General features: G+C 36.4%; 1 protein-coding gene across 18 annotated transcripts in view; it reads right to left on the bottom strand.

Annotated features, from left to right (window-relative positions):
- The window catches only part of MAP4K3 (mitogen-activated protein kinase kinase kinase kinase 3), a 208,625-nt gene that overhangs the window by 85,053 nt on the left and 103,902 nt on the right, over positions 1–19,670 (bottom strand). For all 18 annotated transcript variants that reach the window (XR_011426116.1, XR_011426112.1, XR_011426106.1 and 15 more), the window contains 4 exons: positions 10,099–10,163; positions 5,652–5,707; positions 5,010–5,057; positions 1,325–1,367 (listed from right to left, as the gene is read on the bottom strand). Coding sequence is in view for 6 of the 18 variants with exons in the window: in XM_070235542.1 (XP_070091643.1) it covers positions 1,325–1,367; positions 5,010–5,057; positions 5,652–5,707; positions 10,099–10,163 (212 nt within the window). In the remaining 12 variants the exon portion in view is untranslated. The remainder of the gene's footprint in view (positions 1–1,324; positions 1,368–5,009; positions 5,058–5,651; positions 5,708–10,098; positions 10,164–19,670) is intronic.

Below are 19,670 nucleotides of genomic sequence, written 5' to 3'. Positions count from 1 at the left end.
ATTTTGACAGGAAAGAGACAGCTGAGAGCATCTAACCCACCAGACTTAATAACATTCTAATTTCTAATTCCCAGGATCTGAAAGTCAAGGAATATCACTGGAAAGGAGATGAAGGAGGAACATTTCCATTCACTCCCTGCCACACCCATGATGACTGACATCAAATAAACCTAAGTCTATTAGTAACTCTACGTGACTTGAAAAGACATCCAACTGGAATATTCCCCCAAATCTTACTTTAGCTATACATTCTAATATCGATAACAATCACTAACAGGAAATTTATTTTTACATAGGATTTGTTGCTATTCTTTAAATACATTGAGTTCTAATGTTTTCTAGTTTATTAATGATGATTTCTAAATCCTATCAACTAAGACATATACAGCAGGTCTTTGAGTAAGACACAAAATATTAAACTGCTCATAGAAACTATCCACTAAGCCATCAATAGTTAGTTAACTGCTTTTCCCATATTTAGAGGTGGCTTAGGAAAATTTTATTATATGTTAATTATTAGATACATAATTTAAAATCTGATTAGTCCTATTGTAGGCTATAGTTCAAAATAGTTTTATTCATATTTTTAAAAGGTAAATATATATTTTGAATTATCTTACAGTAACATATAGCTCAGAATAACTGTTTCATATTTGTTATTAAATACTTCATTTAATACCTAACAGACATGACTTTGTTTATAAAACTACAATGTTGTACATGCTTCCTGTCTTAAACTTTCAAATTAAGTTATTGTTTAGGTTTGAACTCTATTTTAATCATAACTTGACAACCAAAAGTTACAAAGTAAAAGTTACACTTTGAAATAAAGCAAGATTCAGCACCTAAGCTACGTTTTTACATAAGTAATACTGTATTTTATTTTAAAAGCTTATGTAAAAGAATTCAGGATTTTTGGCAGTATTGATTTTTTGGCTTTTGTTTACCTTGTTTTTTGGTTACAAGGTAATTTTGTAGAGATTTCTTACTAGAAGGCACATTCCTGGGGTCAGATGTGAAAGAACTGCCAAAGAAGTTATTATTATTATGAAAAATATTCACATTAACATGAAAGATATTATTTCACTATATCTTTATGACAAATCTGTCATATATGAAGGGTAGACTTTATCCCCATTTAAGAGAAAAGGAAACAGATACAGAAAGGTTACACATGCCTCACAATGAGATTTGCACCTAAAAATACATAGATGCAGCTAAAAATACATAGATGGGAGGGGAAAGCTAGTCCTACAAAGGAAGATACAAACTTACTACGCTTTGGAATAAATTTGCACAAGCGAGAAAATTTTAATTTACTTACCCAATTTCACATGACCATTATCCGTTAATAGAATGTTGGCTCCCTTCAAAGTGAGAACATTTTAGTTAAAGTAATAAACATTTCATCATTCAGCACATATAACAGATTAAATACACATATTTAAAATCATCACAAGTGGCAGCCTTAGACCTAGAAATACTTCAAGAATGATCAATTAAAACGTTAAATTTACTGTTCACTTTTTAGGCAATATGCCTATCCTTATAAATCTTCTACCTTACAAAAAGCTGCTAGTCACATAATATGAATGTCGCTATGAAAGTGGTAATATAAACTAATATAGTTTTCATCTAAATGTTTTCTTACTGATCAAACACTGTCATTACACTAAAAAAAATACCTTACAATGGTATTTTGAACTCCTTGTATTACATTTTAAACTTATTGCTATTTCCTGTTCAAAAAAACAAAACAAATCTCCCTTTCTAGGAAGTCATCCTCAGTTGAACCAGTACTGATGTGTAAGACTGAACCTTGCTGCTTAGTACACGAGGCTATCTGTCAGTATATAAACAACTAGCCACAGGCCCACAGAATTAAAATGTCACCTCTCTGCATGACCCTTCTGCATAAAAGTAGCATCTTAGCCACTTCTGCTTCTTCATCTAAGCTCAAAGATGATAATTACTTCATCTTCAGTAAGCTCAAAGCCTTTGGAGGAGGGTAGAAATCTACCCTCTACTGTCTCTCAAAGGCCCTATAGGCTTTGTTTGTTTTGGTTTCTTGCCTTTTCTGCAACTTGTAAATGAGCAAGCAAAAGTGAGTCACCTCTTAGTCTAGGGTGCCTTCAATCATTTAAGTATAGTCATAGGAGAAAAAATATGAGAAACTCCTTCCCAGCCAAGACAGAGGGAGAAATAACAGAAAACTGCTCCCCTGATACCACTGCAGCTCTATGAAATAAGGGGAGAAATGAAAAAAAGGAGAGAAGAGACCAGAGCAGAGATTTTAACTTGATCTAGGTCCTGGCCACCTAGACTTCTACTACAGTCTTTAGTTTGGTGTTTACCCAGCTGCAGATTAATTTTCCTAAACTACAGCTTATATCACATCACTGCACCTATGGCCTTCCAATGCTTCCTTCCATTCATCTATGCACCTCTCTCTCCCTGAGAGACTACTAACAACCAGGTGCTATTTTAAGCTCTGAGGTTACAGTAATGAGTAAGAGTAAGTGCCAGCTCTCATGGAGTTTATATCCAACTAGGACAAAAATAAAATCTAGGGGTCGGCCCCATAGCCGAGTGGTTAAACTCGTGTGCTCCACTTCGGCGGCCCAGGGCTTTGCAGGTTCAGATCCTGGGCAGGGACATGGCATGGCTCATCTGTAGCCGCCCCTGACACAGGAAGGGTTAATAATCACTGGAAAAAGCTTGCCAACAAACTGTGACCCGGAGGTGAGAAGGCCGGTTAGCCAATGACGGGTAAGACCTCCAGGGGGCGGCAACCTAAGACAGGCGGCGGCCGACCCGGGGCACAGATGGAGAAACGATATCGATATCGGGAGCAGGAGGGACTGTTGCCTAAGAGACCTTGCCTGCTCTGAGATAAAAATATACGAGCACAGCAATAACATGATAATATCAAAACAGACGCCAAGGGAGGGCTCCTTGAGAAATCACTAAGAATTCTTGGCATTCGCTAATTACTTCATCCAGAACACCTGTGTATGTTTAACAGATGTAAACTATGTATATATTGAAACACTGGTTACAATAAACTCAGAGTGGCCATCAGCCCTCTCCGCATCTATCCTGATGGGTACATTGGATTGCGACACCGACATCATCAAGCCATGCTGAGGCGATGTCCCACATGCCACAACAACTAGAAGGACCCACAACTAAAATATACAACTACGTACTGGCGGGATTTGGGGAGAAAAAGTAAAAAAAAGAAGATTTGCAACAGTTGTCAGCTCAGGTGCCAATGTTTAAAATAAATAAATAAATAAATCTAAAAATGAATACACACACATGAATGAATAAAGAAATGATTCAAAGGCAGGTAGAGATAAGCACTCTGAAGACAAATGAAGCAGGAAGGGAGGGGCCTCTCTAAGGCAACGATATTTGAGCAGAGATCTGGATGAAGTGAGGGTGCAGAGCAATGCCAAAATCTGGAAGGAGAACATTCTAGGAAGAGAGAACAGCAAATGCAAGGTCCTGGGGCCAGAATGAGCTCATTGTAATGCAAGTTTAGTGGAACACCAAGTTTAGAATGGCTGGAACAGAATGAGTAAAACGGAGAGGAGTATGAGCTGAGGTCAGAGAGAAAAAGCAGAGGCTAGATCATGCATAACCTTGCAGGCCATGGTAAAAACATCTGGATTTTACACTGAATATGAGAGAAGCCAATGATAGTTTATAAACAGGAGAATGAAAAGATCTAATTTTAAAAGATCACTTTGGTTGCAAGGTGGAGAAGTGACTACAGAACCACTCAAAAACGGGCACAGGAGACCAGTTAGGAAGGTATTACGGAAGTCAGGAGAGATATAACACACTAGTGTCTTAGACAAGGGTAGAAATCGTGGTGATGGTCAGAATCTTCCCAATAGGGCTACACTCTGAAGTCTGGCATGCAAGTCCTTGCATACTAAAGCACCAAACCACACAGCCAACCCCATTTCTTACCGTTCTCACACATTCTCTTTTGTTCAGTAATATGGTGCAGCTTTTATGCTCCCTAAAATGACCTCTGTATCTTTGCTCACATTGTCCTCTCTGCTTGGAAGGCACTCCAACCTCCATTTCTGACAAAAATCTATCAGTATTTCCAAGATCATCTAAGAGCCAATGACACAGAACCCTTCTTGATTTACTCATGTTCTCATGATCTCTTCTACCTTTAAATTCCAAAGCAGAGGATCTCAGCACGTGATCTGAGAGCCCACTGAAATTTCATGCAAAATTTGAAGGCAGGTACATAAGGGCATTTTCTAACGAGAGAGTCCCATGGCTTTCAGCAGACTCAGAGTACACGATCCAAAAAAAAGTTTAGAACCTCTATGCTAGAGCAAACTTCAGAAAGCAAAAAGAAGAGAGAAGTAGGAGAAAAGATGAACGAGAAAGAAAGAAAAAGAAATGAAAGGAGAAAAATATCTAAGTTGGAGAGATGGCAGTATCTTTAGAAATAACCAATAACCTCAGCAGTCCTGCCACAGCACCTGGTTTACCAGAGCTAGAGCCAGTCTGTCCAGTGTACCTGCCCTCCTCTGCCAGTTAAATGAAAGACCATCAGAAAATGTCAAGGTTTATCCATTTTGATATACTATTAATGATAGTTCTTTAAGGTTGCCAAAGTTTACTAAAGATTCAAAGCATGAAACTTTCTAAAAACTGTATCTTGATGGAAACTATGGACCTAAGTTCCATTTTACAAATAAATAAATACAAATATGTCAAAATGGGTTACTAAAACATTAATCTACAATTGTACACTTTAAAAAAGGGTGAATTTTATAGTATGTGAATTGTATCTCAATAAAGTGGCTATAACAAAATTAATGAAATCCTTAAAAGTATTACTAAATTGCATTATAGTAACATATTTCAGATAAAAAATTCACCAAATAGAACAATCAAGACAATTTTGCTCAACAGTTTGATCAGAGTATTTAAAAATGGACAGAGGGAGATTAGGTTAAACGCATGATGCATACCTTTATATCTCTGTGCATTTTTCCTTTACTGTGAAGGTAGTATAATCCCTGGAGTTTCAAAAAACAGAAAAATTAACAAGACTTTCCTACAGAGCACACTTTGAGATCTAAAGTGATCAACTGAGTAATATTCTCTGTTTTTTATTTACACATTACAGAAAGTCTAGTGGTGATCATTAATTTATTTTACTGAAATATCCTAAGAGACAAAAGAATCAAGAAAATGAAAAAGGCACTCTCAGCTGGAACCACTACTTTTCCTAAGACAAATAATTTTCACTAAACTCGGCAAATAGTTTGAAATAACTTCTAAAAAGTATGTATCCAATTAGTATCAGAATGAGTTTCAATTCCCCTAACAGTGCTTAGTGTTCAAGCCTTTCTTTGGTATTAAGAGGAATATAAAAATATAAAATAACAAATTCATAGCGCTTTAATTTTAGGAGGCCATATGATCACACTGAAGCTTTAAAGTGTTTACTAGCAAACATAATTTGAATTTATTACACAAACAATTAAAATGCATTAAAATTTAAGAGTTTACCAAACTATTTAATCCTTACTTTATTTAAGAAGTAATGCACAATAATTAAACATTTAGTTTAATAAAGAATGTTACTTCTTAATTAGCATTGGTTTTACCTGTAGTGTTTCTCTGCTAACATATGCAATTTGCAGTTCTGATAGAGGTCCTGTTACTGTAAGAGAAGAAAATTAATATTAATAAAATTAGTTAAAGCATGTTTTTTAACAGTGATAAAGTTTTATAAGTTCCACTAAGCAACAGACTTAATATACCTAAACAATTTTACTAAAATGTAGGTTCCATGAGGACAGGGCTTTTAAAAATCTGATTTATTCACTGTTGTATCCCCAGTGTTTACAACACTACCTGACATGGAAAAGCTGCTCAATTAACGTTTATGAAATAAATAAAAGACCAAAATAGTCACTGAAATTAATTATATTTTCATTTTTACACCTCACTGATCAATATTACCTCTTGAATGTTACAAGAAAGCAAGCATGGCCCAGAGGTTTAGCTACTTTTTATTAAAGCTTTTTTAAAATTGATGTGTAACATATATGATGCTTAGTTTAAAAATCAGTATTTTTTTCGCTAAAATTACTAGCTTTATAGCTATAAAATTAGTATGTGTTCACTATAAAAAGTTCTAGTCAATACAGAAGTTCAGAAAGCAAAGGTTTCTTCCTTATCCAAAGTTTTACTCAATAATAAGCAATATCAATAGCTTAGCTTATAATCTATCAGATGATTTTATGCAGAGATATTTTATATAATGTATGTGTGTATATAGCACACACATATAAACATAAAAGGAATCATATTACACATGAAATTCTGAAACTTCTCTTTGTCACTTATCATGGACATTTTTCTACATCAATATAGATAGCTTAATCATATCATAATATTTACTCTGTGTGTATCTATCTATCGACTATGAAAGACATTTAAATAGTTTTCTTTTTTTCACTATTAAATCACTTTAGAGTAAAACAGTACATTAGGCAGGAGAGACTATTCTAGAAACTGAATTAAATTCCAATGCTGGAATCTTGCTAGACATTTACATCTCACGTTTACCGAAACACAAGGTTTGTAAAAATGTTTAGTTCAGAGTGCTTGTGGTATTTCACAATTGTGAAAGCAAGAAATCTACTTCACTTAGATTCTTTTGAGGACAAGGCTGAGTTTAAATGTCTGAACCATATAACTAATTTCTGTGGCTTGTAAGCCCACTCTCATTCAGTAAGATAGGCCTTGAGATCTCTGTTTCAACAATATGGCAAACAAGATAACTTGAAAATAACACCTAGAAATGACAGAAAAAAAATTTAAAATAATCTTTTAAATGCCTAGCTAAGTTCATAAACAGTAAGAGACTTTCCTAGGAGCCAAAAACACAAAGGGAAATGAAAAACAGAATGGTAAAAATGTGCAATATTCCAGCTGTCTCGTAGGGAAGGCCAATCTTGTTAAGCCAGGGCTTTAGTTTTATCTCGTACGTGAGAACAGAAACAAAGACCACAGGTCTGTAGAGGAGGAGTGAAAACAAACACCCACATAAAGCCAGAACCCTCAAAGGGCTACATCCTCATTAGAAGAGCAGACAAGTACAAGGAGAGGACTAGGGGTTTCGTGTGTCATGGCCTGGGATCTGGAGAGGGAAAATGTCTCCTCTTAGAAAGTCACCACAGTCCTCTTCACTCAGGGTTAGGGTTCAAATAGATATTGGAAACAATGGGGTCACTAGGGTCCCAGAAAAGAAAAACGAACACTGTGGAAGGCCACACTCTTAAAAGCCATACGGAATTCCCACTGAAGATAATCTCAAAATTCAAAAGTATAAAATAAATGAGAAAACAATTCACCATAAATGATATAATAGAATGTGGAAAGTTGTTAAAGGACAAATTAAACAGAAAGAAAAAATGTCTCATGGAAAATAGAGGGGAAAATCTACTATGTTGGAAAAATAAAAGGTTCTGTTAGTTCTTTAAAGAAAAAGTAAACAAAAGGAGAGGAGAAGGAGCTCATGAAAAAAACGTAAATTCAAAATGTGCCTACCTTACTGCCCCTGTGGTAGTTTAAAATATGTCCACAAATTCTTTGACACTTCCCCCTCAAAAGCTGAAACTTAATTCTCTTTCTGAGGGTGGGCTGCACAGAAATGACTTTCTTCTAAAGAACAAAATATGGTGGAAATGACAGTAAGCAACTTCTGAGACTACATCATAAAAGGTTTGTGGCTTCCTCCTTGCTCTCTGGGATCACTTGCTCTGGGGGAAGCCAAGTGCCATAGGGTGTAGATACTCAAGCTGTTCCAGGGCGAGACCTATGTGGCAAAGAACTGACACCTCCTGCCAACAGCCATCAAGGACTGAAGCCTTCTGCCAACAACCATGTAAGTGAACCATCTTGAAAGCAAATTCTCTAACACTAATCAAGCCTTCAGATGACTGCAGTCGCAGCCAACAGCTTGACTGCAACCTCATAAGAAACCCTGAACTACAATCACTTAATTAAGCCATTCTTGATCCTCAGAAACTGTAAGACAATAAACAGTTGTTGTTTGAAGCTGCCAAATTTTGGGATTATTTGTTATACAGCAGTAGATAACAGCTCCCCCTTTTAAAAGATTTAAATGAAAAAAAATCATATGGATTAAGAGATGGAATTAAGGGCAGTAAAACAAAATACAAAAATTGGCTTAATGACGGGGGCTGGACTGGTGGTGCAGCGGTTAAGTTTGCACATTCCGCTTCTCAGCGGCCCAGGGTTCATCAGTTTGGATCCTGGGCGCGGATACGGCACTGCTTGGCAAAAGCCATGCTGTGGTAGGCCTCCCATGTATAAAGTGCAGGAAGATGAACATGGCTGTTAGGCTCAGGGCCAGTCTTCCTCAGCAAAAAGAGGGGGATTGGCAGTAATTAGCTCAGGGTTAACCTTCCTCAAAAACAAACAAACCAAAAAATTGGCTTAATGATACTTTAGAAATAAGTGGAAATACCAGGAAAAAAACAGGCTTTACCCAAAAAAGAGTAAGTTCTTTGCAAAATTTGCATGACAGATCAAAACATGGTTTGTATACATTTGCAAAAAACAGACAAAATCCCCACCAGTATTAGGGATATTAGAAAAGAAGGTAGGCCCCATAGAATGACAATGTGATGAAAGACAGAGAAAGAGACACACAGGAAGAAATGAAGGCATATGTCTTACACAGCTGTGCAAACAGACAGCACTGTACACTAGCCAAAGAGCAGTACACAGCACCATGAGGAGGTCATCTGGTCAAAACTTAGGTGCAGTCAAGAGTGAATACAGGGCCCAGCCCGGTGGTGCAGCAGTTAAGTTCGCATGTTCCGCTTCGCCAGCCCGGGGTTCGCTGGTTTGGATCCCGGGTGCGGACATGGCACTGCTTGGCAAGTCATGCTGTGGCAGGCATCCCACATATAAAGTAGAGGAAGATGGGCACGGATGTTAGCTTAGGGCCAGTCTTCCTCACCAATAAAAGAAATCTCATACGTGTCACACCTTCATGTCACTCTACTGTTGTTTCATTTCCAAGAATGCACTTCTTTCTACCCAAAGTTTACCTATCCTTTAAAGACCAATTTAAAGCCCACTTTCTTCATTAGCCTTCTAAAACAATTCCAGAAAATCTATCATTTCCTTTTACCTGTTCCAACTGTAGTTAGCAGTACACATTAAAATGTCAATCTTTATGTTAAGTAAAATCTTTACCAATAAGATATAGTGAAGTGAAACGGAAACGGTAAAACTCCTATCCAAATAGTCCTTTGAAACATCTGCTTTATTACAATCAGCCCCTAACATCACTTAAGAGGCCTCAAACTAGAAAATACGAGCCCAAGTTCTATACGAAAAAATGAGAAAAATTTTCCAAAATATTTTTTCAGAAAATGGACATCATGAATTGTTAAGACATTATTTCACTCTACATTAATCAAAAGCACACCTCCAGTAAAAGAATAAACTACTTTGCAGTTTGTGACAATAATTCATTAATAGAACCAGAACAGGAAAGCAAGAGAAAGACAGTAAACAGTGTTTATTTTACTTTACAAATCTCTCTTGTATATGCCACTGAGATTCCAATGAAAAATGTTTTAATAATTTCTTAACTCCCCAGAATCTGGCATCTAAGAGAATAAACATTTTATTGATGCTTCTTGAATATACGAGAGCAAAATCAATTATCTTTGTATTAACACTACTCATGTATCAAGCGGATCTTCTTTTTGGCTTGGTGTTAGCCATTAAGGCCTTTGCATGTTTTCTACAAGTCTGAGTTTGAAATTTCGAACTAAAATATATCTAATATGCCTTCTTTAGAATTAGCAAATAATTCACCTGCATATAATTTTCCAACTTATAAAGCAAATGCTCCATTCTCATCCATATATATCTTAAATACCTTTATGTATCCAAACAACACAATGATAAAATATACTTTCCTCAAAACATCAATATTTTAACACAATAACTATATTTTAAGAAATTCTGCTTAATCTCTATAAAATATAACTTTGGTCTTACCATGATAGATATCCTGTAAAGAACCACCTCCACAAAACTCCATGCAAATCCAAAGTTTATCTCGCCTACAAAGAGAAAATAAGCATGTATCACATTTTCATGATTAAAATTGAGGTAACTATTTACAGGTCGTATGCTGTAACCTTGAAAAACCACATAACGCAATATGCTATCTAAGAAAAAAGCTAGTTAATCTGTATGAGCAAATGAATTACTTAATATAATGCGTTACTATAACTCAATCCATGATTTTAACCCTTAAAATACATCACTTGTAGGATATAAAGACGTCATCAGGTACATTCAAATAAGAGAAAACTTCCCTTTAGTTAAAAACTTTCCCTCCCCCAGTTACCCAGCTACCCCAAGACATTGTAAGTGTTCATCAAAAGGCTCACAGCAAAACTTCCGCAGAAGACGCATCGCAGAACGGCAGTACATCTGGAAGTTCTCTCACTTGGATAGCATTCTTATTAACAAAACAAAGTGTAAACTTTACCCTCTTCTCTAGATTCAACACAGATTTTCCAAAATAAGCCCTGTTAAAATTTATCACTCGTCTTTAGATAGCATCTCTCTCACATACACACTCTAAGATACCATAATCAAGAGAAATAATTAGAAAAGATTTAATAGTTTACTCCTTTGTTCATTCTTTTGTTCAATCATTCATTACTTCATCTCAAAATGGACCAGGAAATGCAATATTCTCAGGGGGCAGAGATGGAATAGAAAGTCTTTGAACTTAGTAAGCTTACTCTAACACAGAAGAAAGATTCTGCATTAACAATATGTCTTTCTCACCACTGCCTTCACAGTGCCTAGAAAAATATCCAGCAAATGAACATTTGTTCCATAAATAAATGAATGAATGCATGAATGACTGAAAGAATAAACAAATAAATTAGATAAAGGGTCAGCAAACTATGGTCAGTGGACCTAATCTAGCCTGTTGCTGGATTTTGCACAGCCTAGGAACTAAGAATGGTTTTTATGTTTTTAAATAGTTTGGGGAAAGAAATCAAAAGACGAACAGTATTTCTTGACAAATGAAAACCATATCAAATTTAAATTTCAGTGTCCATATAAAGTTTTCTTAGAACACAGTTACACTCATTCATTTATGTATTATCCGTGGCTGCTTTTGTACTAAAACAGCAGAGTTGAGTAGCCACACACAAAGCCCACCAAACCTACAATATTTACTATAAGGTCCCTTACAGAGAAGGTTTATTAACCCCTGGATTAGATGATAATTTGATTAGTGTATAATCCAGGCATGGACAAAGTCCTGTGAGAACCCGGAGGTAAGAATACGTAGGAAAATCAAGGGAAGTTTTTAGGGAGGAGATAACATTTGAGTTGGGTCTTGAAGCTAAAGTAGGAATTCACCACGGAGAGACAGGGAAGGGGTCGAAGCAAAAGACTGAAAATTTGAAAGAAGATGCCACATTTGAGACTATGAGTGATTTAGTTGAGTTTGAACACAAGCTACCTGAAGGGACAATGGTAGGAAATGAAGCTAGAATAGGCTGGGGTCACACTGTAAAACAATGCTTGGTTTGTAGACTCCGCAGTTTAGCTACTTTCATCTGGATGGTCTCCATTTGTCAGTGTCTCTTAAAATGCAGCACCCAGAATCAAGTACTATTCTGAGTGTTGCATGAACAGTGTATTAAAAAGTGAAGTTGTTCTCAGGAATGGATCACATACAGTGGTGGTGAGATAACCAGACTTGAGAGATGAGCTGACTTGGATGGGTGCAAGGGACCATACAGCATACATACAACAAGGAAACACAAAATCTCAGACTGTGAAGGTGAGCTAACTTGGAGTACAGAATAAAAAAGTACCATGATTCTACAGGCAAAGCTGAAGGTAGTGAAGCCCAGAAGAAGAAATTTGAAGCCATTCAGGATCTAAAATTCATAGCTGGTCCACATACCAATGAAACTGAGGCATGACAGCTGATGGTAAAGTATGAGCTAGCTGCCCAGTGGCCTGGTTTTCAGACCTCTAAGAATGGATGTCTAGGGCTGGCAGACGTGTGATCTTATACAAGATGATGAAGTCACTTATCACTGGAGATTCCCACCCAGGGAGAAGTCTAAATCTCCCAGAGAATCTAACAATTATTTCCCTTATTTGAACACTTACATTTGTATTAATTTGGCTAAAGACTATCTGCAGTTTCTTAACAACTGCATTAAACTGCTGATTTACAGTTTGAAGTTAACCAAAACCTCTGCATCTTTTTAATGGAAAAGATGGTCAGATGTGTTTTCTCTCCAGCTCTTTATCTGTATAACTGGTTCACTGAAACTATGCATAGAACTTTGTCCTTATTTGTTAAATCTCATTCTTTAAAAAAAATAAGGTAGTTTTGACTCACATCCCTTTGTTTCTAACATATAACTTATTAGCTCTCTGTTTTACTTTAAAATACTTCAGCATAGACAGTATGACACAGATTTCTAATTGGAAATATACTGCCCCCAACCAGGCTCCAGAAGTGGCTGGTTGGAAAGACCCTAATCAGTCTACCTTCCAGAGGTAGCTATCATAAGGGCTTTTCTTATAAGCTATTGTGACCTGCACTAATGAGCTTAAGGAATGTTAGAAATAATTTTTTTCCATTGGTGACATGAATGGTGCTCCAACTATGTAGATTACTTATAATTACCATTTGGCACCTCTCTCTCTGCCTTTGCCTAAACTGAGGAATAAGACTCTGGCAGTCCATCAACCAATGCTCTTTGGAATAATGCTTAGGCTCCAAATTGATACGTGTAATTCCAGATTCCACAGCCTGATCTCTCCAGGTGAGCTGGATCCTTCCCTTTGCAGTGGTTCTCAAAGTGCAGTCTGGGAGCCCCTGAGGGTCCTGAGATCCTTTAAGAGGGTCAGCAAGGTAAAGCCATTTTCATAATAACTCTAAGAAATTACTTGTCATTTGCCTTTTCTTTCTCTCATGAGAATACAGTGGAGTTTTCCAGAGGCTACATGATATCATTCCTCTGACAGCTACTAGAATAAGTGCTTATGTATTATTGTGTTTCAAAATGTCCTAAGATGGTAAAATATCAATAGATTAACCCATTTAAAAAGCTCTCTGGGGTACCCAATAATTTTTAAGAGCATAGAATAAAACAGGTTTTAAGACCAAAATGTTTGAGAATCACTGTTCTAAAATATTTTCACATGTGCTGCACATGAATCTTTCATATAGAACACCTGTCCCAAGTGCTTACAGAACACGCAGTGGGGAATTCACACATCTTACGAAAACTGGTTGAATGGTTGTTTTGGGGTCTGCTTAGGATAAAATGAAATAACATGCAAACTGCTTAGTAAAGGACCTGGAACACAGCACGATAAATGTAAGCTGTTTTCTACCCATTTTGCTATAATTTATCTTGTAGTGTACTTATCTAAGTAACCTCAAATTCCTTCTGGAGCTTGGAGAAAGTGTAAATAACGTTGACTTTTTTGTTTTAAGAAAAATAATAGAAGAGAGATGGGATTGGTCTGACATGGCTTCTTACCATAGTCATACTAATCACCACTTCTTTCTTGTAAGTGCTCACTAATTATGTGATTAATAATTTATCCTAGATGTTTCCTGGGGACTGATGAATGCCATCAAATTTAATAGTCTGTATTTTCTCAAAATCACCTTTCCCTTTCCTTTGCAAATTGGTCACTGCTGATCACTTTGGATACCTCTCCTGTTTGCCTAAAGACACTCACTTATAGTGGGTGACAATCACATTTGCTAAATTTTCAGTATAATGAGATATAATTTATATAAATCTCAAAGCTTAGATTCATTTAAAGTGTCTAGCTACTCTATAATTACCTACTCACCTATCTTATGCTTCAATTCCTTCTTTATAATGCTTTTCCTACGCTTTCCAATTTGAAAACAATTCTCCTTGATAGAGAAAATAGACACAGGAAATGAGTTCTCTGCTTTCTTATATATTTCAATACTACATCATCTTCTACTTGAAGCTGTTCTATCCCCCTCTTCCACCTTGCTTAAAAACACAATTTTCTATTCATTCTATGTGAAATGGCATTCCAACCTACAGACAAAAAAAAAAAATCAGGAATAAATATATATTAATACTTTACTTTTTAAGATATCTAAAATACTTTACCTTTATCACATTCTATTTAATTAAGCCTGGTATTATCAAAAAAGCTTGAGTTTACTAGAAAAATAATTTCCATCTGTTCCATGAATGTCTCTCTTGCAATGATAAATCTGCATTTGTTTTTGGTCATTCACCAAGCCATCTGCCTAATAGGAAAGGACTTGAGTCAATCAGCCCATTTTAGGCAGGCCAATAAATTATAAAATCTTTGTCCCTGGGGATCTGAATTGAAATAAAATTAACCACTGAGGTAAATATTCAATGTACCACTATTAATTCCCTGACACAACAAATCCTTAGAATTTCTTTCCTCTTATTCTGTAAAATTACCTTACTATCTTACAGGGAATAGAAAAAAAGTAGGAAGGGAAAAAGTTCACTATTTTCATCTTCTAGTTCAATGTTTACCAGGGCATACAGAAACTAGCATTCCAATAACTATTTCACTAAACTGGAAATCTTATAATTTCTAAAATACATTTTCTTTGCTTGAGGAAGATTAGCCCTGAGCTAATATCTATGCCAATCTTCCTCTGCTTTATATGTGGGTTGTCACCATGGCATGGCTGACAAGTGGTGTAGGTCCACATCTGGGATCCAAACTTGTGAACCTGGGCCGCTGAAGCAGAGCGTGCCGAACTTAACCACTACGCCATGGGGCCGGCGCCTGTAATGGGGCCGGCGCCTGTAACACAATTTTTAATCCTCCCACACTTTCTAACACTTCACAGACTTAAAACTGATTGAACAAACTAATATAATCACTTATATATTTTGCCCAAATATAACATGATTTAAAAAAGTAAAATAAAATTTAAGCAAGATCACCAAGAATCAGCAGCTATAGAACGTCTGCTAGAAACTGGCACACCAAGTCATTCTCCCTGGGACAGGATGGCTAGCTATGCCCCACATGCAGTGCTCCGACCCCTGTACTTTACTGTGGGTTATCATGCTGACCAAAGCACTTGCCAATGGCTACTCCACTATATTCAGCAAAATAATTCAACTTTAACCTCACTGTCAATGTGGAAAATAAAAAATTCAAAAACTGCTAGATGATTTAATAGAAGATAATTTATTTAATGTGAGTTGAATTTAAGATGTTTTGGTTCATTTTTAAACAGATATGCAAAAACTACTGCATTCCAAAAAGTTATAGGTAACCTCTCCATCTGCTTCCCTTTTAACAAGGAGAGGGAGGCTCTGGACTCGGGGGGATACAACGTGACCTCTCTCTGTAGAATTATACCTGGCACTAGTTCAGCAAATTTTCTAGAGAATGGGTCACTGAACAGTAATCCTATGTGAAGGATGCTTCCAGAAACAAACGACCGTACAGCTAAATCAGTTTTAGGGGTGCCACTTACTAGTCTTCTCTTGGAAATTAACAATGCCACTGGTATATTAAAGGCTCTGAGAAATCCTGCAGTAAGCAAGAGGAGGGGGAACAAAACGAAAGGAGGGAGGGGAGGGAGGAGGCGTTGGAGAGGAAGGAAAAGGTGGGGAGAGGAGGAGGAAAAGAAGAAAGAGGGGGAGAAGGGGGATGGAGAAAGATAGGAAAGGGAGAAGGGGGAGGAGGAAGAAGGGGAAAAAGAAGAAGGAGCAGAGGGGAGAGGGAGGATGAGGAAGAGGAAGAAATCAAACTTCTCTAATTCTGTTCAGTTCACTATTCCTCAAATTATTTTTTCCATAGACCCTTTTTTCTTTCAAATCACACTATCAGTATCCCTTAAACGAATGTTCTACAGAAAACATCCTAGCAATTCTAGTATGAGATGGTATCTCTTAAGGTGGTTCCACGAAATTTTCTGCTTAGTATTCTTAACTGGGGGTCCTTGCCCCCCCAAGGAACATGGGCAATGTCTGGAGACATTTTTGGTTGTCACAACTAGGAAGATGCCACTGGCACGTAGAAGCGGCCAGGCACATTGCTAACCCACCTCCAGGGCATTTGAAGTAACTACTGTTACTACTATTGCTACTGCATTTGAAGGAAATGAATGTAGTTTGAATTAGTGTAAACAGAAAACTAAAAGCAAAAGAGGAACATTAGTGAAAAACAGGTGAAATCTGGATGAAGGATCTTAGTTTAGCTAACAGTATTGTACCAATGTTAATTTCTTAGTTTTGACAAATGGACCACGGTTACATAAGATGTTCACATTAGGGAGAGCTGAGTGAAAGGTATTCAGAGAACTCTCCATACTGTCTTTGCAACTTTTATGTAAATCTAACATATCCCAAGATTAAAAGTTCCTTTTTTTTTAAGAGTGGCTAGGTATAAATTAAAGTGACTTAACTGTAATCTTTATTTTCATAGTGTGAACATTCAAAAAGGTATTTCCTGTGGTTTCCCTCCCAGCCCTGTCTCTGGCTCTAAAAAAAATTTCTGTTTCTACATAATTTAAGAGATTACCATCTCTTTCCTGGATTGCTTTAATAAACTTAACTGAACTCCTTGTATTAATCCCTACACCCCAAGTCCATCCCAGACAGAATACACTCCCCTCTGTGTCAACAAGTATGCTCAATACCTACAGGTCCTAATGAAGGCATACAAGGTTCCCTTTTTGCCTACATCTTCACAGCCTTACCCACTGCAACTATACCCTTTTCCCCTCAAGCTCTGAGACTATTAGTTGTGTCCTGAATACTTCATGATTTTTCATGCATGCATTCTCTTTGCCAGAAATTATGATTTTCTACACACATACACACACTATTGTAAACGTCTACTAATCCTTTAGCACCCAATATTTAGAAAATGCATCATTCATAGAGCTTTCTCTGATGCCCCTACTTTGACAAAATTAGATCTCTACAACCTTTATCACTTTGTGTCTTACACAGAAATCATTAATGCACCTAAGGCACTAATGCATATTACACGGCAATTATCTGTTCATGTCTATTTCTTCTATTAGATTATAAACTCCTTAAAGGCAAGGACTATGTGTTATCTATCTTTACATCTTCAGCACTCTATACATCCTAAAAAATAATGTAAGAACACTTTGTAAAGGATGGTGATTTACAAATATGTTATTATTATGAGATAAATTATGCTCATCTAAACTAGTACTCTGGATTTCAAAGGTTTAAAACATCTGATCTAAATAAAACTGTTTTTACTGTATAGATCTGATCTTCTACTGGCTCATCTTCTGAGGGGCATTTGTTGTTATGCCACCTAAGCTTGAAGAGTTTAAACTGGAGAGAAATGTCTCAATTTTCTTAATTTATTCTTAAAGGACATGCTGGGCTAATGAATGCTTAGAAGGAACCTCAAATTAAAATTATTCTTTGCTTAAAAGAAGCAACAGTTAAGCTCTACTGGAAATAAAGAACAGCTCTATGATGATTTCAATCTGTTGCTTTATAAATATACACACACAAATATACAGATAAAAATATACACCAAACCAGGATTATTTACTTTAAATTTTAAACTTCCAGGAAAAACTTTTGTCTATCCAGTTCTTGTTGTACAGTATATGTAATTAGGCACTTCATAAACATAGACTTTTAAAGATACAGAGGGGCAGAGTAGGGAAGGCCCTGTTAAGAAGAATGCTAGGTATTCTGTTTTACAGGCACTCAATCTCAGTATTTCTACAGGAAGCAAGCACAGCTACCCTGTTATAAAATAGGCTTCTGAACTTAACTATATGCTGGTCATCTATTCAGTAGATTCAGAGGCTAAGCCTGATTCTCTGAGAGGAACATTTATTAATAGTCAAAGGACATTAACTCAGTTTCCTCAAATTTTTGTCTAAATTTGTTATACCATGCTATAACGGCAACAAGACAGAAGGAAGAAAGTCGCTAAGAACAGTATATATTTTAGGAGGGTTGTATCAAGTTAAAACAAACAAGTTCCTTGCCTTTTGTAAAATCATTCAGTAAGGAAAAAGAATGCAAGAAACCATGTTCCCTTTGAGACTAAATCTGGCTTCCCAGGCTAAGTAATATAGTATACCAAAAAAACAGCCGACTAGGTATCTGCAGAGCCGGAGTTAAGTCCCAGCGCCAACAATGAGTAGAAGGATAACCTAAAGAAGTCAGTTATCTAGCACTCCATTTTCTCATCCATAACAAAGAGTGAGCTAAGTGACGAGATCTCTCAGTCCCCTCCAGCTCTAACACCCTACAAGTCTAACCATTAGTATTCCATACTCCAAATTTGGCTGAGTCTGGACTTTAATTAAGGAATAAGGGAAGAATCTCTATAGAAGAAAAGAGCTAGAGAAAAAGGATTAATTGCTGTTTTATACTACACTACCACTTGCTTTCATATCACTTTCATCAGCTACACCAGTTACATGATAAAATCATCTACTTAAACCAGTATTTCCTATTTTAGATCACACAACTCCAAAACATAGCTCTACTGAAAAAAATGACTCTAATTTGCCTGTTTTATTTTGGTTTCTGCGCAATTTTGCCCTTTAAATTCTTATATTTGGATTAAAATAAAAGTACTCTTTAAAAAAAATTCATCAAGCTATACATAAAACGAATTTGTGCACTTTTCTATATGTATGCTATTGCTTCAACATAAAAAGTTTACTTTTAAAAAAGGATATTCAAAACACAGTCAGAATACATATTTCCTGAGATCGAAAACTAAATATAATTTTTGTTAAGCACAACCTCCAACTGGCTCTCTTGGAGGATACCTAGAAGGGAAGGTTAATGGGTGTCTTACTAGGCAGTTGTGGTAATCTGCCTCAAGCGACAGCCAAAACTTATCAACAAAAATGGATACAAACCCAAGAAGAATTCTGCACTTCCATGGGTAACAAGATCAAACATTTTGCTGCCTAACCTGTATGGGAAGGCTCTTGCCTAAGTAATCCAGAAGGTCAAAGGTCCAGTTTAGTGTGTGTCTGTTTGTTTTTTAAAGGAGGAGGGGCATTGGTAGTCTGTTTGGTCAGCTCTTTGGGCAAGGAAGTTAAAAAGGTTAAGTCAAAAATGTGATCCATGAGCACAGTATCATGGAAAGAACTAGAACCCTAATGTCAGTAACTTGAAATGTGACTGTAAACTAAATACTTGATGTTAAACTCTCTCAAGCATCTTACTTATAAAATGGACATATCACCTAACATGGAGTAATACTGCTAACAGTGTTGAAAACATCAAATGCAACAGTAACATGATGGTACTTAAGCATTTATTATGTTCTAAGCTCTGTTCTTAACACTTTACATGTATTTACCCATTATCCTTGTAGCTATCCCCATCATATTATATCTATTATTATTATCCCTATTTTATAGATGAAGAAACACACAAATGCATGGAGTGGTTAAGTAATTTGCTGTAAGTCAACACAGTTAATAAGCGATGGAGTCAGAACTCAACCAACCCAAACAATCTGACTCTAGAACTCAAGCTCTTAACTAT

This window comes from Equus caballus, chromosome 15 (assembly GCF_041296265.1).
Source record: "Equus caballus isolate H_3958 breed thoroughbred chromosome 15, TB-T2T, whole genome shotgun sequence".
Classification (NCBI taxonomy): domain Eukaryota; kingdom Metazoa; phylum Chordata; class Mammalia; order Perissodactyla; family Equidae; genus Equus; species Equus caballus.
Note: the sequence above shows the minus strand (reverse complement) of the source record. Positions and strands in the feature narration are given on the sequence as shown.